The sequence below is a fragment of the Xenopus tropicalis genome, chromosome 8 (assembly GCF_000004195.4).
Source record: "Xenopus tropicalis strain Nigerian chromosome 8, UCB_Xtro_10.0, whole genome shotgun sequence".
Taxonomy (NCBI): domain Eukaryota; kingdom Metazoa; phylum Chordata; class Amphibia; order Anura; family Pipidae; genus Xenopus; species Xenopus tropicalis.
The window spans coordinates 109,782,418-109,805,961 of record NC_030684.2 but is presented as its reverse complement, the minus strand read 5'-3'; the positions used below and the strand labels follow the sequence as shown (position 1 = coordinate 109,805,961).

The 23,544-nt window shown below is 40.1% G+C and overlaps 1 protein-coding gene across 1 annotated transcript in view; it reads right to left on the bottom strand.

Annotated features, from left to right (window-relative positions):
* The window catches only part of galnt16 (polypeptide N-acetylgalactosaminyltransferase 16), a 51,342-nt gene that overhangs the window by 5,634 nt on the left and 22,164 nt on the right, over positions 1 to 23,544 (bottom strand). Inside the window, exons 2-13 of the mRNA NM_001045626.1 lie at positions 15,844 to 16,019; positions 15,624 to 15,722; positions 14,333 to 14,400; positions 13,813 to 13,878; positions 11,880 to 12,001; positions 11,708 to 11,795; positions 9,929 to 10,013; positions 9,545 to 9,648; positions 4,286 to 4,412; positions 2,814 to 2,906; positions 1,279 to 1,362; positions 751 to 892 (exon numbers count right to left, since the gene is read on the bottom strand). Coding sequence (NP_001039091.1) covers positions 751 to 892; positions 1,279 to 1,362; positions 2,814 to 2,906; positions 4,286 to 4,412; positions 9,545 to 9,648; positions 9,929 to 10,013; positions 11,708 to 11,795; positions 11,880 to 12,001; positions 13,813 to 13,878; positions 14,333 to 14,400; positions 15,624 to 15,722; positions 15,844 to 16,019 — 1,254 coding nt within the window. The remainder of the gene's footprint in view (positions 1 to 750; positions 893 to 1,278; positions 1,363 to 2,813; positions 2,907 to 4,285; positions 4,413 to 9,544; positions 9,649 to 9,928; positions 10,014 to 11,707; positions 11,796 to 11,879; positions 12,002 to 13,812; positions 13,879 to 14,332; positions 14,401 to 15,623; positions 15,723 to 15,843; positions 16,020 to 23,544) is intronic.

Below are 23,544 nucleotides of genomic sequence, written 5' to 3'. Positions count from 1 at the left end.
AAAAGAAAAATAAATAAATAAATAAATATATATATACATATTTATTAGGGATGCACCGAATCCCGGATCTGGTTTGGGATTCAGGCCAAATCCAGCCATTTCTGAAGGATTCGGTTTCGGCCAAATCCACAGTCCCAGCTGAACTGAATCCAAATCCTAATTAGCATATGCTAATTAGCACTCAGAAGGGTTAAATGGTTTGTGCATCCCTAATATATATATATAGCACTCAACAGGTCTTTGTAAACAAAATAATAAAAAAAACACTTATTTTTGTTTACATAAGACCTGTTGAGTGCTGTACTTGTGGGACTATTACATTCCGGATAATGGATCCTGTAAGTAAGTGCCAGTGGTTTAATGGTAATGCTATGCCTTATTTAGAGCGATAGATTGTAAAGGAAAGAATTCAGAATACTGGATTTGCTGTAGTAAGGCACATTATAATCTCATTGCTTTGATGCCAAATCCAGAAGATACAGGGATGCTTCTCTGCTCCCTAAGATGATATTACCATCCCAAATAATTATGAACAACCACAGTGAACACCACTAGTGGAAATTGTGAAGACTTTCCCTAATTTACACAGGATAAAATGTCTGGCAATTTGTTTTCTGATTTTTCAGACTGCATTATAATCACTATACACTTTTATTAGGATAACACTAGCCCCCATATTTTACAATGGTTTAACATATATTTGCCTAGCAGAAGTGACTGATTGTGTGTCAGTAGAATGAGGCCACTCACCTGTGCAGCAGGCGCACTGTTTGCAGACCCCTTACACTGTGTCAGCATAACAGGAATATTCCCAGTTGTGTCCCGTGTCTGAGACTCCATGCAGTTTCCTCCCTGCTTAATAAGGCCAGAAATCACCTCCTTCTCTGGAATCCTGGAGAATGCAAAGTGTCATAGGTATGAGAAGAATGTTGACTACCAGGGCCACCATCTGAAATCACTGAGCTTCATAATACTTAGTGACAGGGTCTATAGGATATTGTCCCACTGCCTGCTTGTGACCCCTCAGTGGTAAGCCCTGCCAACCAGAATAGTAGGCAATTTAAAAAACAACAAAAACACCACCCATTCCATTCATACTCTGTATGTCCAAAACATGCAAACAATCCACTGCACCCCACCAACACTGTGGCCTGCAAATGAGACCTTTGCACCTATTTGGGATCCCTTCTGCCACTGAGCCAATGACTGGACTCCTTGCCCACCCCAATGGCAGCCCTGCTGACTACATTTCCCCAGCCTCATTCAGATAAGACTCACTTTAATTCAGGGTAGACATTCTGCAGGTACCACTGGAAGGACTTGCAACTAAGTTTCTTACGCAGTTCCACACGGTCTGCCACACTGCAAAATTGTAGGAAGATACAAATGGGAAAGAGCATTAGTACATTACAAGTACATACAAGTACATTAGAGGGGATTATAGGCAGTTGGGGGATGTTCTTTTTTCCCATAAAAACAATCAGCGCACCAGAGGTCACCCCTATAGATTAGAGGAACAGAGCTTCCATTTGAAGCAGCGTAGGTGGTTTTTCACGGTGAGGGCAGTGAGGCTGTGGAATGCCCTTCCTAGTGATGTGGTAATGGCAGACTCTGTTAATGCCTTTAAGAGGGGCCTGGATGAGTTTTTGAACAAGCAGAATATCCAAGGCTATTGTGATACTAATATCTACAGTTAGTATTACTGGTTGTATATATATAGTTTATGTATGTGAGTGTATAGATTGGTTAGTATAGGTTGTGTGCTGGGTTTACTCGGATGGGTTGAACTTGATGGACAATGGTCTTTTTTCAACCCTATGTAACTATGTAACTATGTAACACATGGCTAAAGCAAGAACACAGATGAATAATGTACAGGAGAGATAGTGAGTGTAAGAAATGACAGAAACAAAAATAAAAAGAAATTACAACAGCACAGCATAAAAGAATGGAAGGATGGCAGGCACTATAAGGGGTGTATTTGTTAACATTAACAAACATCACCGGTTTTGTTGCCAATCAGCAACCAATCATATCATTGCTTTTGTTTTCAAACTTGCAGGTGGCCATTCAAATCTAAATACTGATTGGTTGCTATGGGCAACATCACTGGTGATGTTTGTTTAATGACATCTGTCACTAAAGAGTGAGAAGGAAGAATTAGACAGAACTAAGTATAAGGGAGAAGCAAAGAGTAAGAATGAGAAGGAAGCATTAGAGAGACAGAGATAAGAATGAGAATGTGACAGCAGATTAGACTATGGGGCTGATTTACTAACCCACGAATCCGACCCGAATTGGAAAAGTTCCAACTTGAAAACGAACATTTTGCGACTTTTTCGTATGTTTTGCGATTTTTTCGGATTCTTTACGAATTTTTCGTTACCAATACGATTTTTGCGTAAAAATGCGAGTTTTTCGTATCCATTACGAAAGTTGCGTAAAAAGTTGCGCATTTTTCGTAGCGTTAAAACTTACGCGAAAAATGCGCAACTTTTCGCGTAAGTTTTAACGCTACGAAAAATGCGCAACTTTTTACGCAACTTTCGTAATGGATACGAAAACTCGCGTTTTTACGCAAAAATCGTATTGGTAACGAAAAATTCGTAAAGAATCCGAAAAAATCGCAAAACATCCGAAAAAATCGCAAAATACCGATCATTACGAAAAAAACGCAATCGGACTCCATTCGACCCGTTCGTGGGTAAGTAAATCAGCCCCCATGAGTTGAGAAAGAGAAATTTTTAGTTTTTACTGATTTAACAAACAGTAACAGAATCTGTACTCAATTTGTGGGGATGTTGCATGCTCACCTCCCATAGGACTTTCCAATGGCAGAAGGACGTGCCTGGTAATAGTACTGCTTGTACTCATCCATCCATACCTCCACTGTGCGCTTGGTGTTCCTGCAGCAGAGGAGGGGCAGTTACAAGAGCTCTTTCAGGCAGTTTGTAGGATTTGGTGTGACTATTTTGTAGTTTGTAGAATTTGGTGTGACCTTTGATATCATTGCCTATTAAGAACTAGGGATGCACCAAATCCAGAATTTGGTTTAGGATTCAGCCAAGATTCATCCTTTTTCAGCCGGATTCTGATTCGGCCGAATCCATGCCTCTGGCTGAACCATATCTGAATCCTTAATATCACATGACTTTTTGTTACATAAACATGGAAATTGTAAATTTTTTATCTTGCACTTTGCGCACAGTTCTCTTTAACCCTTTCTTGCCATAATTTGCATATGCAAATTAGGATTCAGTTTGGTATTTGGCCAAATTTTTCACAAAAGATTCAGGGTTTGGCCAGATCCTAAAATAGTGGATTCGGTGCATCCCTAGTAGGAACAACTGACAAGTGAAGGAACCAAAGAAGCTAACCATACTCCTCTCTGCATTTGGACTCCATCTCCATTGTTAGGAGCAGAACTTCCGAATATAAATACTGATTTTGAACTATAATAGTGCAATCTAACAGCTCAGAACACAAGCTGAGTAAAGACATGTATGTTAGGCACTAAAGGTGGCATAAATAAATTTCATAGGGGGTTATGTAATAGAAGGCACACAGTTTGCCCAGAAGCAGTAACCCATAACAACCAATCAGCAGGTTTAATTTACAGGTCAGCTGTTTAAAAATCAAAACTTCTTATATGTTGCTATGGGTTACTGTTGCTGGGCAAACTTAGTGCCTTAGACCTTTAAAAACCTTTAAAAACAAAAACACACAATTCATTAAAAACATACATTAAAAAACAAGTCAGGCAACATCAAAACACATACTGGGGCTTTAATGGGAATAAATAAATCTATTACAGGTATTGGACCCCTTATCCGGAAACCCATTATCCAGAAAGTTCTGAATTACGGAAAGCCCATCTCCTTTAGACTCAATTTTAATCAAATAATTCACATTTTTAAAAACGTTTTTCTTTTTCTCTGTAGTAATTAAACAGTACAATGTACTTGATCCCAACTAAGATATAAATAATCCTTATTAGAGCCAAAACAATACTATTGGGTTAAATACCGTTTAAATGATTTTCTTAGTAGACTTAAGGTAGGAGATCCGAATTACAGAAAGACCCCTTATCCGGCAAACCCCAGGTCCCGAGCATTCTGGATAATGGGTCCCATACCTGCATTAGAATTATCACCTAGAGTATAGGCACCCAAGTCTAGAAAATATTAAATGGGTAAGGAATACGGATATGCATAGCTTTAAGTTCATAACTCACTCAGATTCAGTAACCTGGCTACAAGTAATTAACAAATCTGTCGCTACATACTTAATGTAGGTCAGTGCGTTTCCATCAGGGAACTCATACGGGTGCCGTTTCCTAAACACGTGACCAACACGGCTGCAGGGCACAATTTCCAAGCTGCCACCGCACATCCACACACGGAAGGACAGTTCTGCAATACAGGTGACAGAAGGTTTATATTCTACAGGACCAGATTCAAGAAAGTTACTGGGTATTTGTACATGTAGAGGTGGCCATACCTAGGGCAATAAAAGCTGCTAAGTTGGTCCTTCCAGACCAAGTTGGCAGCTTTTTGGCCCGTGTATAGTCCCCTCCGACAGGCCTGCCCAACTGATAATTGATTGAAAATTAGCCAGATATTGATCAGGTAGGTTTCATTTTGTCCTTGGATCAGGGACTAAATCTGCACTCCTCTTTTGATGACCAGCATAAGTTTGATGTGATCTGATTGGCTTAAAACAGGTCCTTACGTTTCAAAGACACAGGGGCCCAAATAGCCCTCCCATAGGACCAATAAATAGTGACGGTCTCTGGTAGGGATTCCCAACCTTCTATACCTGTGAGTCACATTCAAATGGAAAAAGAGTTGGGGAGCAACACAAGCATGGTAAAAGTTCCTGGTGGTGCAAATTAAGAGCTATAATTGGTTATTTGGAAGCCTCTATGTGGACTGGCAGGCTACAGAAGACTCAGTTTGGCTTTACACTGGATTTTTATGCAACCAAAACTTGCCTCCTAACCAAAAATTCAAAAATGGGCACCTACTTTGAGGCAACTGGGAGCAACGTCCAAGGGGTTGGGGAGCAACATGTTGCTCACAAACCACTGGTTGGGGATCACTGGTCTATGGCATCTTACAGCAGCCCAGAATTCAGAATTGCAGTTTGAGACTAACACATGGAAAAATGTCAGACCAATTTAATCAGAAGTGCCAAGACTAGCAGATGCTATCCATGCCTGAAAAAAGCTTTTAAATGAAGTTATTTCTACTTTACAAACAGATATATGCCAATAAATATGTTTTCCTGTGCAGAAACTATGGCAATATGTTTTCAAAAACAAAGTGAATGTGAACCTTACTCATACACAAGTTATATAAATGCTCCAATTAGGTTATATAGTCAGCAAATATAAGAGCATTATTTTTCTGCAGATGTGTCTTTATAACTGGAATAGATTTTTAAACAACATTTCAACATTCCAACTAAGAAAGCACCCATTTTATGACAGTTTCAGATCCACCCGAGCCTAAAATCTGTCAAAGTTTATCTTCATTACAAAAGTTTGGGCAAACTTACGAAGATTACAAAGATTTTGGCAAGAAATTCTGCCTGATTAGTAAACTCACGCAGGGTTTCTTTTATGATTGCCTGAGCACAATTATAAATTGACACATAAATGAATCAAGTTTTTATTGGCAGATAATTTGCATTTTATTACCTATATCAAAAGATGCAAATTAACATTCAGATTTGTTATATAGTGCAATATAGTTACTGTAGTGCTGACCCCCTAGTATGGCTCCATAAAGTGAAATGAGGTCCCAGCATCAGGCCACAATTTGCAAAGGGATATTTATTTACTGCCTTGGATATAGTTGGAACCATAGAATGATGAATGTTATGGTCACATTCTTCATATTTGTAGCAGGGCAGCAGAACATTATATTTTCATTACTTTAAAACACTCATTTTTTTGGTGTTACTGTTCTTTTAAATCAGGACATGAGGTGTTAATACATGGCCAAGTTGTTCACTGAGAGCTTTGGACGTGACTATCCAAAGTAAGCTCAGAACAGAGAAATCATCGGTTCCTGGGTGGTGATTTGGTGGTCTTGTTTGAAAATATGGCTGTTAGTAGTTGGTCTGCACTTTGGATGCAATTTTGCAGAATATTTTAAACTATGGTTGATGTCATTTCCAGTGTTCAGCGTGCAAATGATGTGTGTACCATGTTGCACTGCACCCATTAATGCAGGGTGCTGAGGAACTAGTCTGGAGGTGGCAGTAGCTCCAGGGTTTGCCTTTAATTCTGTGTTGTGGCATTGGATCCCTCTTAAGTGGGAAACATACAGCAGTGTCTTGCTTTTAGTGTTGGGAAAGGTCGGCCTAGGGAGCATACCAACAGCATTTTATAGAATACACTACAGCTATCATGAATGTTTCGAAATAAACTGCTCTCTCATTTGGGAACATTAATTACTCAGCTCACAACAGTGAAGGGAATCAATTCATAATAATCCATTTCCTTTTGGATACTGCACCATTCTCCATAATGAACTGCACAAACTGGCTGGCTTAACCTTTCCATGGAATCTCAGGGGATGTTCTAACACTATTAAAATACATACCTTTCTGAGCTAATGGGCTTCATTTGTATTTATAATGGCAGATTTGGCCTATTTTCTGCAGTATTCTGGGCTGGAATAAAATCATTTGTCAGAACAAATAAAGCCGGAGAACATCACAGAAAGATGCAGGCGCTATCAGTTTCATTAGAGTTGAACATTTACAAGTACACAATTTACAATGAATTTTGAGACTGCATAATTCCCAATTAACGATGCAACAGAGAGAAACAGAAATAACACATTTAAATGTTTTCTGTTGAATGAACACAACCTGGAGTTGTCTGGGAGAGATGATTCAGCTAGCACATAATTAACAACTATATATCCACATTTAGGGGGAGATTTAGCAACGTTGGAGTTTGATTTTTTTTCACAATTCAAGTTAATTTGGGCTAAAAAATCAAATTTCAAATTATTGTTCAAAAACTCAAATGTCTGGTATTTATTAAGTGCAAATCCCCAGAAAATTCAAATGTAAAAATTTGCCATCTAAAAAATTTAAGTTTCAGTAGAAGTCAATGGGAACTGTTCTTGGCAAAGTCAAGCCATATTTTCAATTCGAGATATTCAGGTTTTTTGATTAGGATGTGTTTTCCTTATTAAGAAATAAGCAAGCATTCCAAATGTCAGTTTATTCAATTAAGAAAAAACTCAAATTCACAAACTCGAAAACTTGATAAATAAGTCCAATAGATTCATGGCTAATTGACAAATTGTTTATGACTTTCACTAAAAAATGAACTTGCGCAGGCTACTGATCTGTATGAAACAAAACACATGGCATAATTCTAGATCAGATTTGCAACAGCTTCAAAGCACTGAATAATGGGTTAAAAACTGGGTGGTAGAGCCTAAAGAGACAACATTATCAAACTTAGAGCCTATACTGGTAATGCCTGGGCATCCTTGCTATTGGCTAATCACTGCAACTACTACTTCTTAAGACTAGAAGAAAGAGACATGAGACATGCTGTTTAATAAGACACTTTTAGAAAGGCATTAATGCTAGCGTATTCCAGCTTTCACTGTCCAAAAGAACGACAAGTTATTACAACATCCTGGAAAGAATTTCTCAACTTTTGCAACAGTCTTCTGGCAAGTAATATCCCAAAGGAACCCTTCAGAGCTTTAGAACCTAAAACAGCCACACAAACTTACAGGATGCTTTAAAACTCTTCCTGTAAAATTATCTTAAATTTCTGATTTAACAGACACTTAGGGGCAGATTTATTATTGTTTGAAGGTTGGGATTAGGCTTCTTGATGTAAAAACATGCAATAGTGCTTTGCCCACAATCATTTGTTTAAATCCATGACCAGGTTTTATTTTGTTTGCATTTTCTTACATGGAACATCAATTAATAATAAAATTTCCCCCCTAGAGAGACTATCAAACCCTTGTACTAGAAGGGAACTGTGATCACTTAAGTTCTGACTGACACAGCATTGATGAAATAGCTGCTAGGCACTGAATGATCAACCAAACGTAAGAGCACAACCGAACCAAACAAATTTGAAAAAAGGTTCTTCTTCATTTTTTAGTCCTTATTCCTGGCTTTTACTTTGTTCTGTTTCAAGGTAAATTCAAAAATGTATGGTAATATGAACAAAACCCTTCCCTAAAAACCAAGGTCTCCTCCACTGGCCTCCCACTCTCTTCCACATACCACCTGCTTCTGTCAAAAGTGTCCCAGTGTTGCACAGCAGGGTTAACAGGTGCCCTCTCGCTCTGCTTTGTATCCTCTTTTGTTGGACCTGCCAACAAGAGCATCCAAAGCTAAAGGCCAGGGATCAGCTTCAACTGTGCATGTTCCTGCAGGTTCAGTGTTGGTGATCTAGCAGAAAACCATCAAAGTGACACATAATGGCTTCTGTCAACCTTGTTGGGGAACACTACATTTTAATTCCAGGTACAGACATAGGGGCACTTTTGAAAATAGCAGGTGACACAAAATGGGAGCACACGGGGGAGCTAATGCAGGGTGCCTGAGTTTGGGGGGAGGGTTTTGTTGTCTTTTAGGAAATGTTGTATAGTCTTCGTATTTCAATAGGGCTGTGCTTAAGTATGGGCTGAATCGTTGAATCACTTAGTGGTAGAGGTGAAAGTGTGGCCTTGTGCCCATTAAAGTGTTAAATGTAAATGTGACAAAGTTCACTAGTAGAAACATGGGGATCAGATGTGCTTGCCTCAGACCTACAAATTGAAGATGTAATTCCTACCAAGAGAGTAAGCAGGCACTCAGAGATCCCACAGACAGGGGTGTGTATAGTAGAAATACAAGGTACAAGTAACCTTACCTAAAATTAGGTGCATTTGTGCATAAGACACGTAAATCTAGTTTATTCCTGTGCAGTTCTTGACATATTCACAACCTCAAACTGTAAATGTTCAGCAGGTACAATACAAACCTTATTTGATAAATCATGTCAATTAAAAAAAAAAACATTGTATCAGAATATACTCACAACCCTCATGTGTGACAAATTCCTTTACTGGCTTTGGCCCTAAGCAGTTTCCTTTTGGTTAAAATGGAATGTAAGATACTGTATATGTATGATGCTTTCCAACTAAATCTGTGCAGAATCTATGAGCTCATGTTTGTATGATTAAGGATGTTGTGTTATTCAGTTACAAGGCTGAGCTAGGGAAAAAATATATAAGATGACACCCACACTACTGTCTCACAGTTTCACACAAGAGATGCCATGGCAGCCCAGTTCCTAAGCAACTTCACACCTACTTTAGCTTTCCCTTATGTCTTTATTTTTCTCCCTGTCACACACTAGAGCTTTAATCATAAGGAGGGCAGATGGAAACTGCTTTCATGGTAATGCAAAGAGTTAGTAATCCTTTAATCCTACACAATCCACAACACTCTGCAAGTGTTACCGACAGGGATGGTTACATGACTTGCTTGAGACTCATACACTTACCAAAGTTCTCTCCTCCCCAAATGTCCATTTGTGTGTCATACTTCCCCAGCTGGTTGAACCACGATTTGTCAATAACAAATATGCCTCCAGCGATAACAGGGGTCCTTTAAAAACACAATTTATTCCAATGTTTCAATTTGAAATGGTGAATAATGGCAGCAAATTTGCCTTCTATTCAATGGATGCAGGCAGTAACACTGAAGATTTTCCTAAGACCATACATGTTATAATCTGCACTGAATGGAGTTACCCCATGGAGATGCATGGAGATGGTCAGGCACACATTAAACTTAACGAATAGTCAATGCAATCTTTGGTATTTACACACAGGTTAATTTAGTTTGGAGTTAAGAACCTATAAGTAACGATAAATCAAGGCTCTACCTTATAGAGGATGTTGGATCTGTGCGAGACATCTTCTGTTCTATGGGTATCTGTTCCCACTTAAAATGAAGACTCCAGTCAAATCCTAAAACAGAGGAATAATGGTGTAAATCAGGCCTATACAACTTTTGCATAGTGAGTTGATAATCTAATATACAGTATGTTTATGGGCTGCGTTATACTTAATTGACGTGATACAAATAATTCTGTGAAACCATTGACAGAGATTAAGGGCCACAAAATTCCATTTGAACAATTTGGCACATTTAAAGCATAAACCTCTAGACGGGCAGGCCTGATGTTTGACCTAAAATATCAAAAATCTCCCTAGAAAAGAGGTGCATAAAGTTGTTACTGGATCCCAGAGCAAAATAATTTTAGGACCTTCCCCAATAATAATATTTTTTATAAACATTTAGAAACTGCTTATCAGTCAGTGCCTTGCTGGGCCCCCTATACCTACTGCCCCCCTATACCTACTGGGCCCCAGCAGTTGCATGGTCAGTTTTGCCCTTGCTATAGCAGATATGAATATTGACATGTACAAGGCCAGGTTCAGTGTAATGAACTTTAATTTCCACAGGATGGTGCAGGTGACAAGGTTGCATATGTTGGGACTTGGGAGTCTCACCATCAGCGTATCAAGGGTTTATTTAAGAAACAGTTAGGTTATCAAACTCTCTATTAATGGAGGTGATACATGAATTATTTGTGGGTTTGGAAATGGCACAGACATCTTTTTGGCAAAAGAGTTTTAGTTCTAAATTAGTCCAGTTCTAACTTATGGCCTGTAAGGAAATTTGTCATGCTGCACACTATCCTATTTCTTTTCTGATATATTGGTCAGTGTCATTTAAATGGATTAACAATCCAACAGTAGGAAAAAGCATTCCCTGTGCTGGAAATAAATGTAAATTATAAAGAAGAATGTCGTTCTGACTGTTATATTTTAGCAGACTGACTGGAACATAATGCAGACTTCACCAGCATGAACCAAATGATTGTAGTTAAAATGAATGTTCTTTGTGTTAAGCTGGCCATACACGCACCGATACTATTGTACGAAACCTCGTTTCGTACGATATTCGGTGCGTGTATGGCATATCGGCGAGTCGACCGATATCGCAGGAAGCTGCTGATATCGGACGACTCGCCGATCGGCCAGGTTAGAAAATTTTGATCGGGCGCCATAGAAGGCGCCTGACCAAAATCTGCCGTCAGGGCTGAATCGGCAGAAGGAGGTAGAGATCCTATTGTTTCTACCTCCAGCCCTGACTGTGACATCGCCAAGCGAGCGGATCTGCCCGTGTATGGCCACCTTTAGTCAGCATGTAAGCACTGCTAATAGGGTCAATTAATGAGAGCATATATTAGCACTACAGTGGCACTCTGTGATTCATGTGATCCATTCCTGCATTGCTGCATCATGTGACTCTCATGCTCAGGGAAGCTATGAAATGACCCATATAGGTTTTTATATTGGAATAGTAATGGTAATAGTAACAGTGATGGAAAGTATTCTTGTAATCACGTTCAGATGTCTATTAATTCCAAATACAGAACAAAATAAATTCAATAAATAGCAAATGAGTTGCAAATTTGAAGCTACTCCAATAAATATTCCCATATACAACACTGTCTTCACAATTTAATCCATTCTGCCTCTTTCCCCAGTAAATAGTGACTGTCTATGGTCCCTCTGGCCTTTGCCAGATCCCACAGATTGCCAGTCTGGCCCTGAATGGAAGAGACCAGCAGTCCCCCTCTGCCAATACTCACCACCCCGTAGATCTGCTGAAGCTGCCAGGTAAGCAAAGTTATCAAGGCTGATAACATCAATAATTGGGCTCACCACACGTGTGTGATCCTGAAAGATCAAAGGGAAAGAAATGCTATGTATGTGTATATGACACAACATATTACAACATAGAGTATGGGCTATTTTACTTACATCCTTGACCCTCTGGAGAAGAGGCTGAAGCCATTCATTATTGACCTCACAGTGGCTGTCCAGGAAGGTAAGGACTGGAGCTGCAGCCAATTCTGCTCCGCGGACCCGAGATCGTATGAGTCCTTAGGTTAACAAAACAGAGCACACTGAGCTTACTCTCATGTTACAGATAATTCACTTACTGCACACATGGAACATGAATGATTGCAATGCACACAAAGAGGCATTACCCAGGCAATAGTGTGCCACAAATGTACACACTCAAATAATTATTATGCACTTACCATACACACATTATTTATTTTATAATATTATATAAAAACAACTCAACCAAACAAATGTATGGGTGTTAAGCTGGCCACACACAGGTAGCCCTGAATGTTCAACCCTAAGGCCAAGTTGATAATCAGTAGATTCTGAATGGAATAAGTACTAGGTAGGATCCCATACACTCAGATATTGGGCAGTTAGGTTAAACTTGTCCAGTCCTGATGTGCCCAGCTGTAGAATTTTTGACTTAAATAACCACTAGTTAGGAATAACTAGACAGTAGGAACACACAAACAATGAAATACTAGGCAGTTAGGTTGAAACTGGCCAGTCCTAACTGTCCTGATGTGTGAGTTGGTGACCTCTGCAAACCAGATACCAACATTTAAAGATGGAATTCCCATTTTACATCATGCTGGGGCTAGGTCCCACTGTTCACTTTAAGAATTCTGCTAGCCATGCATATAAAGCAAACAAATCAGGGAATTTTTATGAGGCACCATCTGTCCGGACAGTCTGCATGTAGTACAGAATGAACAAGGCTTTTTTGCCCTGCACACAACATGGTATCTGCAAGCTAAAACCAAATATGTTATGATAACTACTGGGCATCCAGTCCAAGACTTGTTAATGATACACAGTGGGTGTATTGGCACAGAACACCATCAATGTATGACATTTGCTAAATGCTTAGGACAAGCACTACAAAGCTCCTGAAAGCAGCACACGGAGCAGATATTGGCAGGAAAATTAGTTTTAACACTGATATCTGCTTTGTGTGTCTGTATGCAGGTGGGAAGAAGCCAAAACTGCACCTCTGTTTGCTTGTTGTCATTGTCAAACGAGTGAATCTTGACCCAATGTAGCCTTCTAGGTGGTATATCAAATAGAGCTGATCCAATCATTTTGTTCCAGAGCAAATGATTGTTTTACATGGGTGCCCTGTACAAACTTTTCAGGAAAGACCAACATCTAGAGACTGCTCCTCTCCAGAAGGTATTTCCACATAAATAACCAACTGAGCCCCACACAGACATTATTCATACACTGGCAACTGTAGAGTTCTTGTCTGCAGAGGTTCTCAGGGTTATTCTTGGTTGAAATGACAGAATGTTACAGTATAGATTCCAGTCAAATACACCCCTAGAGGAAATAGCAAATTTTTAAATATTACCCCATTTTCAAACACAGCAGCCAGGTGGACTTTTTTTTTTTTTTTACTAAAGCTGGAAATGAACTTTTAAAGGCCGTGATCGTTACAACATGGAAGGGGGGAGGGAGCGACTGCCTACAATAGTTTTCCATACCACCATATTCTGCAGCCCTGTACAATGTTTACATTCTAGTTATACTAGTTACATACAAAGAGGTAAAGAGGCCCAACTTATTAAAGCTTACAATCTAAAAGAAGAAAGCCAAATGAAACATAAGGAAAGGGAATGAATATGTAATGTCTAATGCTTTCTTGAACTCAATTGTCCAGGTGGAACTATGCATGTTTGGTGCTACAGGTCATCCAAAGGCAACTGGGGATTCTGGGTGTTGTAGTTAAGTAAAAGCTGGGGTGATACAGGTTGCACAATGGGTCATTTGCATCAGCCCACCACCACTAAACCCAGAGCCTTAGTTCTCTGCACCCAGCATGCTGCAGTCCAACTATTACCTTCTCTGCGGTTGTTTCGGAGGCACTTGACCTTCGGGATTTTAGTGAGGAGCTGGCAGTCGTCAGCTAGAAAATAAGAAAAAGAAGAATATCAGAACGTAATTGCCACAGTTCAATCATGATTCACCTCACTAAATGATCTCCCATGAGAATCTCCGAAGGAAGGCTCTGTTTTAACTTATTACTGTATTAATCAGCCCGACACAACCAATCTTTCTCAAGCAAAATGCACTTAAGCTCATCTGCTCACAGTGGGAATTCTCCAGAAAACAAGAGCCGCTGCCTCTCCAGCCCCCCCACTGACACACAATCTGCATCCAATTCCACATTACATCTCATGCACAGCTTCTCCCAGAAAAAGCCTCTCTTGTATGTTTGTACTACAGACTTGATCTTGTCAATGGGTTCCATCTGTGGTACAAAGTAAAAACACAGACACCATCCCTCTCTTTCAAGCCGGTACTATGTTCCACGGTGATTAGGTGAACAAAGATGAAAACAAATAATAAATAAAACTTACGGTCGGTGCTGAAGTCATCCACCAAGATTATCTCTTGTATTAAATTTCCTGGGCTTCGAATGAGAACGCTGCGTCACACAGAGAGAAGAGCTGTTAGTCGGATTAATAGCACTGTGTGAGAGCATTAGGTATGCCGCTGTACAGAAAGCAGCATATAGAATCATTTCATCCTGGGGTTGTTCACATTTACGTTAATATATGTTAAATAATGTCCTATTCCAAGCAATTTTGCAATTGCTTTTCGTTATTTATTTTTCATAGTTTTTGAATTATTTGTCTTCTTTTTCTGCCTTTCTGTGAGGCTACAATTTTATTGTCATTCTTACTTTTTATTAGTAAGAATAAGTCTCTCATAGTCTAGAATAGAATAGTCTCTGGTCTCTCATTCAAACCCCTGGATGTAAGACCCTTGTAACCATATAACTGCTGACATACCAAACTAGAGAGCTGTTGAAAAACTAAAGAACTGAAAAACCACAATAAAGTAGAAAATGAAGACCAACTGCAAATTGTCTCAGAATATCTATCACCCCTATTTGGTGTTTTTCAAAAGTGCCACCATCTGACTCTCTGCTGAAGCTGCCCCCCTTTCCTCATTTTTAACCTGAAATGCAGAGAGGCGCAGAGGGGTTGGTATAGTTGGTTGGTAAGGTCCAGTGTGTAAACTCCCTAACTGCCAACAAAGAATATGTATGCTAGAAACCTAGATCCAGTCAGCTTCTAGTAGGCATGCTCCTTCTGGCTCTTGGGACACCAGACATGGCAGCCACCAACCCTGCTGAGTTCTTCTGCTTTTGTAGGTTGGGTACAGGGCAGGGGAGCAGCTTTAGGGGGAGCAGTAGATACAGTTCAGAAGAAGGAAGAAGGCTCTTTCAGCGGGAGGCACTAATTGGGGTTTCATTTTCCTTTAACCTAAATAAGTTAAAGAATACTTTATCTGAATTGCCCACTTGATCAACTAGGATAATATATAATCTATTAAGAACCAGATGCCTATAGCATTACCTAATGAATGTGTGCAATGATCCATCTCCTGCACGTAAGTACTTGGATGACTTTTTAGCAAGGGAGGAAATATGAGGTTATTGAAAACAGCTCTAAATACAAGTTGATCGAGGGACTGGTCCAATTGCCATCAGGGAGGAATTTTTTCCCTCTCTGAGGCAAATTGGAGGGGCTGCAAAAGGGGGTTTTTGCCTTCTCCTCGATCAACTATCAGATATGAGGGTTTCATAAAAGGTTAAACTTGATGAACATGTATTTTTTCAGCCTAACATACTATGTTACTTACCTTTTGATGGTTCGGAGAAGGGTAGAGCGAGCCTCATTGTGGAAGGTGATAATGACACTGGTTGAGGGTAAGTCATTATCATGATGTACAGAAGTACACCTGGAAAATAGAAATAAACAACTAAACTCTGGGTGTATAAAACTTTATTCTCAGAATACAAGGATCTGCACCGGGCTAATCTAGAGTGCAACTATGGTTACTTCTATTCTCTCCCACATACCTGTAATGTCTGGTATCCCGGATGGGCCTCTCGCTGCTAAGCTTGTCACTTTCAAGTTGGTTGAAAGCATGCTGCCGATATGGATCCTCTCCAGCCTTAATAAACTTTGAGGACAGATATGACTTCTCATCAAAGCCATTCAGCTTCCCCTTTTCTGTCTGGAAAGCCAAGGTCACCTGGAACAGAACACACCGCATGAACTGGCTGCTCAGAACTACATACTACTACTGTAAATAGCAAACAACAAGATTAACAAACAGATAGGGAGAAAAGGCTACACTGGGTACAAGGGCAGAGTTCATACTCATTCACATATTATAGGGTTAACCTAGTTATTTACTGCTAGATGATTATCCTTTCCCTTGAGATGTCCACCCTGGGGTAATCTATTTATTGTCAACTACTTCTATCAGCTTCTGGGCTGCACAGAACCTGGAAAGCAACTAGATTATCACCACTATGGCATATGCAGTTTATTTTGCTAGAACAAACAGAAAGTCCTGCCATTGTTCCTTTTTACTGTACTTTCCCGGTCTATCAGCACCTTCAGGTTAACATTGTTGGAAAGTTTTTTTTTCAGTGTGACATTTAAACTATTGTCTGATGTCTGTGTCCCTAAACCTAGGATCAGGTAGTAGTTTGATTGAAAACTAAAAAAAGATATGGGCTGGACAGATAGATACATAATGAAAATAAAAATGTAACCAAAAAAATTACATTTATTGTCCCTTTTCTTTTGAAGAAGAAACTAGAATTAAATATGTTCACACTGTTACAAAATTCAGATTTATATTTATAGTGTGGATAATGTACCCCCTACTGAAAAGATATTAGAAGTTACATGACCATATAAAGCCACAAGGCCTGCATTTATTTCTTGAGTGCATTTTTGGTGTACCCCCCTGTTTCAGTATTTATTGGAACTGACAATCACTAATTCTAGCTAATTTTAAACAGAAGTGGGGGTTGATGGCTGGCTTAAATAATGTGATACAAGACAGTTTGCCTGTTTTTTTGGTTACAAAATGTTTCCTTCATGCTTGTGGCACATATAGAATGGGGGGGGGGGTTGCAACTGGTGAGTGAAGTGTTGCATTGTGAGAGTGTGCTCTGCTATCTGAATACCCCATTTATACATTTACAGCTTATTGCATAGTCTATTAAAGTGCACGCAGTGAAATACATATATAGGTAGCAGACTATGCAACTGCGGGGGGGCCCGGGGGAACAAGAGACGGGTCATTTTGTGGGTGACAGGTGTATGCATTGTGGTTGGGTAGCCTAAAAAAAATGTAATTCAACTGGAGCATATGATTCTTATGTAAATTCCAGCTTCCGGATCCTTTAAAGTGAAATTCATGCCAAAAGGCATAGCTCATCAGTCCCAGACTGGCAATGCCAGAATGGCTGTATTAAGTGCACTATAACATACCTGGGGTGGGGGTGCTGTTTGGGTCTCTGTGTACTTAAAACTTTGTACTTTGAATCTTATTGGATATTTGATTTCTCCAGAGCGGGGCTGCCTTTTGTTTTCAGTCTGATATAATTCCCTTTAGGAAATATAGAATAATTTTTGATGGATACTGACAGAGGACTGAATTCTCAACATACCAGAACACTGTATAAAGTTATAATATTTACATCTTGTAACTGATGAGAAAGCATTTCAGCTTTGCCCTGCCATTCACCAAAGCACAACTGTACGGGTATAAGGAGGGGCTAATCAGTTATTCAGTTTTTATTTATTCAGTTATTAGTGTACAACTGGTACCTGCAAAGCCCATTCCTGAGTGGAATATATGTCTATCACACCTGGTAACAAGCATGCCAATTCTGGTATCCCATAATAGCCTAATATCTAGCTATAGTTGGCATGCTTGTTACCAGGTGTGATGGACATACTGTATATGCCACTCAGGAATGGGCTTTGCAGGTACCAGTTGTACACTAAGAGGTTTTTCTTTTCATTATATGATAGTATTGCTATCTGTCTATAGTATAACTGTGGCAACCCTGTGATTCAGACTGCTGTGCTATATATTGGTTATATTCTTTGTGTAGTGGACAGGGCCAGAACTGGAGAAAAGCAGGTCCCTAACAATGCAGACAGCTTGGGGCCCCAAGGCTGAGGGGGGGGGGGGGAGCAGTAATGTACTTAAATCAGGGAAGTTTAACGTATAGCCTCTGGGCAGCTTTCAGGTATCAGTGGGATGTAGCTACAGGCTGATGGAGGCTTTCAGCTTGGACATCACTAACGTTTATACTGGTACAGTAGCAGTTGTTACAGTACATTAATTCTTCCCAGGGGGGCAGAACACATGCTCTCTCTATCATACCCAACATCTGGCCATGGCAGTGCCTTGTGTATACTTAGAAAATGGCTTCCTGCAGTAGTTCCTTACACAATATGCATACCATGGAACTGTATTACATGCTAACAATGTTTTAGAACAGGGCCCCAATTACAATTCACCTGCTTCTCTACTTGCATTGCAAAATTATCCCCCCAGACTTATATTTATTGCACCATTATCAGTCGCAGAAAGGCTGGATTCCATAGAACTGCATGAAAAAGTTTAGCCTGCCAGCTTCCAGCCAGTAATTGTGGCCACCACCCTGGATATTCCAGCTAACAGAATTGTCTGATGATCTAAGTCGTGATTATGCCAGAATAAAGTGGACATTTACAAGTTGGTACATTTTGCAGACAGTAAGGGTCATGCAGAAATGTCGCAATAAAACATAGTGTTCTGAGTTGTCATGGAAACCTTAATCACAGCAAATATAACTGTGCAATTTCATCTGCCATTTTCTTTTGCAGAAGTTCATCCACATCAAGTTATGAAACTGTTATATGAGTGCAGCAATAAGGAAAGAGCTGGCATTTACTTCTCATCAGTGCAGAGTAGTAGGAAAAGAAATATATTAACAGTCTTACTAACTGTGAACTAGGAAAGATATTAAACATTTGGTTCATTGCAGGGGGTTGCTTCCAATTACCAAAGACTACAATCACCCACATGGGACCCTGCAACCTGTACAATCATTTTTTTGATTGCTGAGGGTCACTTGCCAGGGCCGGCCATGGGGAGTAACAAGAGTAGCCTTGCATCCCCAGTTATTGCCCACAATGGGTCAATAAGTTTATCGTTGCTGTAGACTTGGGTGGATTTTAATTAAAGCTTGGGGTGGCTAAGGCTACTGCCTGACAGGACTTGTTTTGGACTAAGTATAAACGTAGGCCAAGATAAGCCGATTAGCTGGAACAGGATGCAGGCATTATATAAAGTCCTGCCATGTTATTATACATAAAACTGACACGGTATTGCCATGTTGTCTGTGTTTATATATGGGATTGGCAGTGTATTTATTTTGTCGACTTGTGTGTTTTACAAGAAATTTCCACTGCATTTAGCTTGCCACGTGTTCTGGGGTATTGGCACTGAGATACTATGAAAAAAATCTGTCTAGAAAATACTTCTTAAATTAGCTTTCCCAAACAAAAAAAAATCACCCATCAGGTCACTTATCATAACCAGTAATGGGAAACACCAAGGGGAGTATTTATTAACATTGGTCACAAACATCATTGGTGATTTTGCCCATAGATTTGAATGGTCACCTACAAGTTAGAAAACAAAAGCAAATATCTAATTGGTTGGTATGGGCAACATCATCAGTGAGGTTTGTCTCCAGTTTTAATAGATACACCCCCAAGAGTAGCCCTTCAAAGGGTAGAACTACACAGGAGATTCTGTTGCATAAGGTTGCATCCTGCAAGTCGGATTTAGTTGCACGCTTGAAAATAATGGAAATCTGATGGTTAAAAAGCACAAACCATTTGGTTTCCAACACAAAAGTCAGACAGTAATGCTGTATTTCTACCTGACATACAATTGCTCTTGGATGTAGACACATGAAAACAATCCAACCATGATCAGATTTTACATTACAGCACAAAGGATCAGATTTTGCAGTATCCTACAAAATCTTCTGTCGTGGCAAGATTTTATAGATCCACTAAATATTCATTTCAGTTGAGGAGAGATGTTCCTCTTCCCTACTGAAAGCAGCAGGAATTCTGGGAAGAAAGCCCAAGATCACTCCTAAAATTTTCATTTCCATGGAATACTCTTGAGACTGAGCTTCACCCACTGGGTTTTAAAGTGCAGCCAGACAGTATGTTGATCCCATCAGTCAGGAAACGTCTGACCAACTAAATATCTCAGGTGTTTCTACCCGAAAGAGTAGAAAACTCTAGCCAATTCTACTTTAAAGGCTAAACTACACAGGAGATTTTGCAGGATGGGATCAGATAGACATATCCCATCCTACATATCGGATATAGACACACAGCTCAGAAATAATGGAACTGATATAAATATCTGATGTGTAAACTACATGAAGGATCTGCTTGACACAACTGTTGGAAGGGAGACCCGGAATGCTGCCTTTTTACATAAGAAAAGATACAGTCTGAAGGACTGTAATTGGCATTATCCAATGTAGATCTAAACTTTGCAGCATGATTGGGGGGAGAAGATTAGATTTTGTGGCATCCCACGAAATCTCATGTGGTTGCCAAACAAGATTGTGCATGTCCGGTAAGGTCTAAACCAGAAATCTGATGAGAATTCTCATGTATAGTTACATAGTTACATAGGGTTGAAAAAAGATCAGAGTCCATCAAGTTCAACCCATCCAAGTAAACCCAGCACAGACAACCCACACCTACCAATCTATACACTATGTACACATAGTTCATCCCTTAGAAAATAGTTCCTTCCTAGCTACTACCAGGTCTTCCAATTTAGCATTCAACTCTAAAAGACAGCACTGAATTTTAGTTTGGATAATAAATATAATTTTTGGAATTTGCTGAACTCGGCAGGTCTCTTTCCTTTCGCATTGCACAGTTTGCTCCACTTGTGACACACCGCTGCTTAAACAAACCCAGCAAAGTATATTTAATGTTCTATTCAGATGTTTTAACAGCGTAATTAAAAGGCATCTCTCATTTCACCTCTGGCCAAATAGTTGGCTATCAGCCCAAGCAGATGTTTGGAGCAAGGCAGCAGGGACTCACAGCTGAGAGGGGCCACTCCAATAGCATGCTATCTATGGAATGTCTGTGCAGACCAGCTGAGTCATCAAACTGACAACTACTCACACTTGGTCACTAGATTGCAATAGGACTACATGCATTTTAAATCTTGTCCCACATAGCAAATGTCTGGTGGTCACAGGTCCAGACTGGCAATCTGTAGATTCTGGCAAATGCCAGAGGGGCTGCTGTAAGATGCTATAAACAGTCACTATTGGGCCTATGAGGATCTGTTTGGGCCTCTGTGTACTTGAAATGCCAGGGCCTACCAGCCCAGACCTAGGTAAAGGATTGTGCTTGGGCCAGCACCAGTAATGGTGGCCACACATGCAGCAATGTCGATTTTTCGTGCAACCATTGGTTGCTCGAAAGATCGTTCCCACCCTCCACTGATGTATAGGGTTGAATCATCAGATATGGAGGTAGAAACAATAGAAATTCTACCTCCTTCTGCCAATTCAGCCCTGAACATAGATTTTGCTCAGGCACCTTCAATGGAGCCTGATCGAGCCGCCATACACGAACCGAATATCGTACAAAGCGAGGTTTTGTACGATATTATTGGTGTGTGTAACCTGCATGGCAAAAAAAATCCTGGGCTTACTGCCAGGTATAATTAGAGGTAAAGTCATGCAGCCCATGCCATAGCCACCCCCACAATGAAACAGGAGTTTTGAGTAGGGTTGCCACCTTCCCCAGCTACTTACTCAGGACAAGGGGTGGGCAGTAATGTTACAGAGGGTGGGGACAGTGACATCACAGGGCCAGGGAGGGGCGGGCTGGGCAACACAATGGGGTGGGCTATTACATGGCATTCGGTGATTGGCGGAATCTCTGAGAGTCCTGCCCGGATTTCCTAATTTGGAAAACTGGGTAGGCAGTTTTTACCCGGACAGCCTGAACTGGACAGGTGGCAACCCTAGTTTTGAGGCAAAATAATGGGCACCATTGGGATGTCACAACACTGGCTTGGCCCTTCATTAGATAGGGCTATCTACAGTGAACAAAAAGCCCAGTGCCAACTTATCTCTTGAACTTTCCTGAAGCAATTTAAGAGCTGAAAGGTTTATCAATAACTGCTCAAAAGGAATCAAAGGATCCTGGCATTCCGCTTTCAAAGGAATGTACATCCAGTACAGATCTCAAGTGAACATAAGTCTAAAAGTAACTGTGAAACAGAATTTAGCCTTTTCTGTTCTTTAATATTGGCTTTGGCCAGTTACATGGTGCTGATTGTATCTTTGCATCTTCAGCTGAGGTGGGCAATGAATTTTGTGTTTATAAAATTATTTAGCCAAAAAAACCTGTAAAGAAATCATGCACAGCACTAAGGAAATTAGAGGCTTGGCTGGACGACATTGTTTCAATGGTCAGGACCAGCAGTGAGCACAGAGAATTGAAAAGGACAGGCATTCTGTATACTGCTTTCAAATTTTTTTGCTAAAATTGTTTAAAAAAAATGTATAATGAAAATTTGCTTAGAACATAACATTTTCTTTCATTAAGCAAAATGTTCCCATTAATCTATTAGTTTAATAGAATGAAACTTTTGCATATATATCCAGTAACCTGACACCTAGAAATGTAAAAAGTTTTAAAAATTGCTTAAGTCTTCCCTTTAAATCTTTCCCATTGAAATTAACTACATCCTCACCACTGAAAGTCAGAATGAAATATGCATTTATCTCAGATGTTTAGCATAATATTCTTGTCCTCCAATCAAAAGCGCATTATGCTTCATACACACAGCAGTAGAGCTTCTTTGGGGTAAGTACCCTTGCTGTGCAGTGCTATGAATACATCACATGGCAGAACACAAGTTAATTGATCTGATATTTCCCAATGGGTCTGTATCCACAGGAAAGGATTAACAGCCAATGCAATAAAAAAATGTTGACGCTCAGTTTAACTTATGCAGGGGAGTCAAAAGTACTTACTAAGCTGCATTCTTAAAGGAGAAGGAAAGGTAAAAACTAAGTAAGCTTTATCAGAAAGGTCTATGTAAATACAGCCATAAGCACTCACAGAAACGCTGCACTGAGTCCTCTATCAAATGAAAATAAATTTCTTGTCTCTTTTTTTTTTCCTGTACCAGAGTCTGACAGCTCTCTCCCCTCTCCTGCTCCCCCCTCCCTCAAGAATGCTAAGCACTCCCTCCCCCCCCTTAGGAATGTGTGATCTGAGCCAATCAGCAGGAAGGTTCCTCATAGTCTTTCAAACTGCCCATGTACAGGGGTCTTGCTGCAGGAGCATGGCCTTATGGGAATTTTCTTTACAGACCTCAGTGTTTTTTTCCCTATGAGGCTTCTGATCATCTGAACGGGAGAAATATGGGGAGCGTGACTGGGGTGGATCGGTGGTGTGGGTGTGTGTCAGAGAGCCAGAGGGTCAAGGGGCACCATTCTACCTGATGACAGGTCCCCCCACCCAGGGGCCCAGATGACCAATGGGATAATTATTGGAGTGCTCTGGAAGGGGAGGGTCCTTATAACTTAGTAGTATATAGCCCCATGATTCCTTGTAGAAGCTCTGAGTAGGAGCAGAAGAATTACCCTAAAGTTTATAACCAATCTGTTAATACTGCACAGAATATAGTG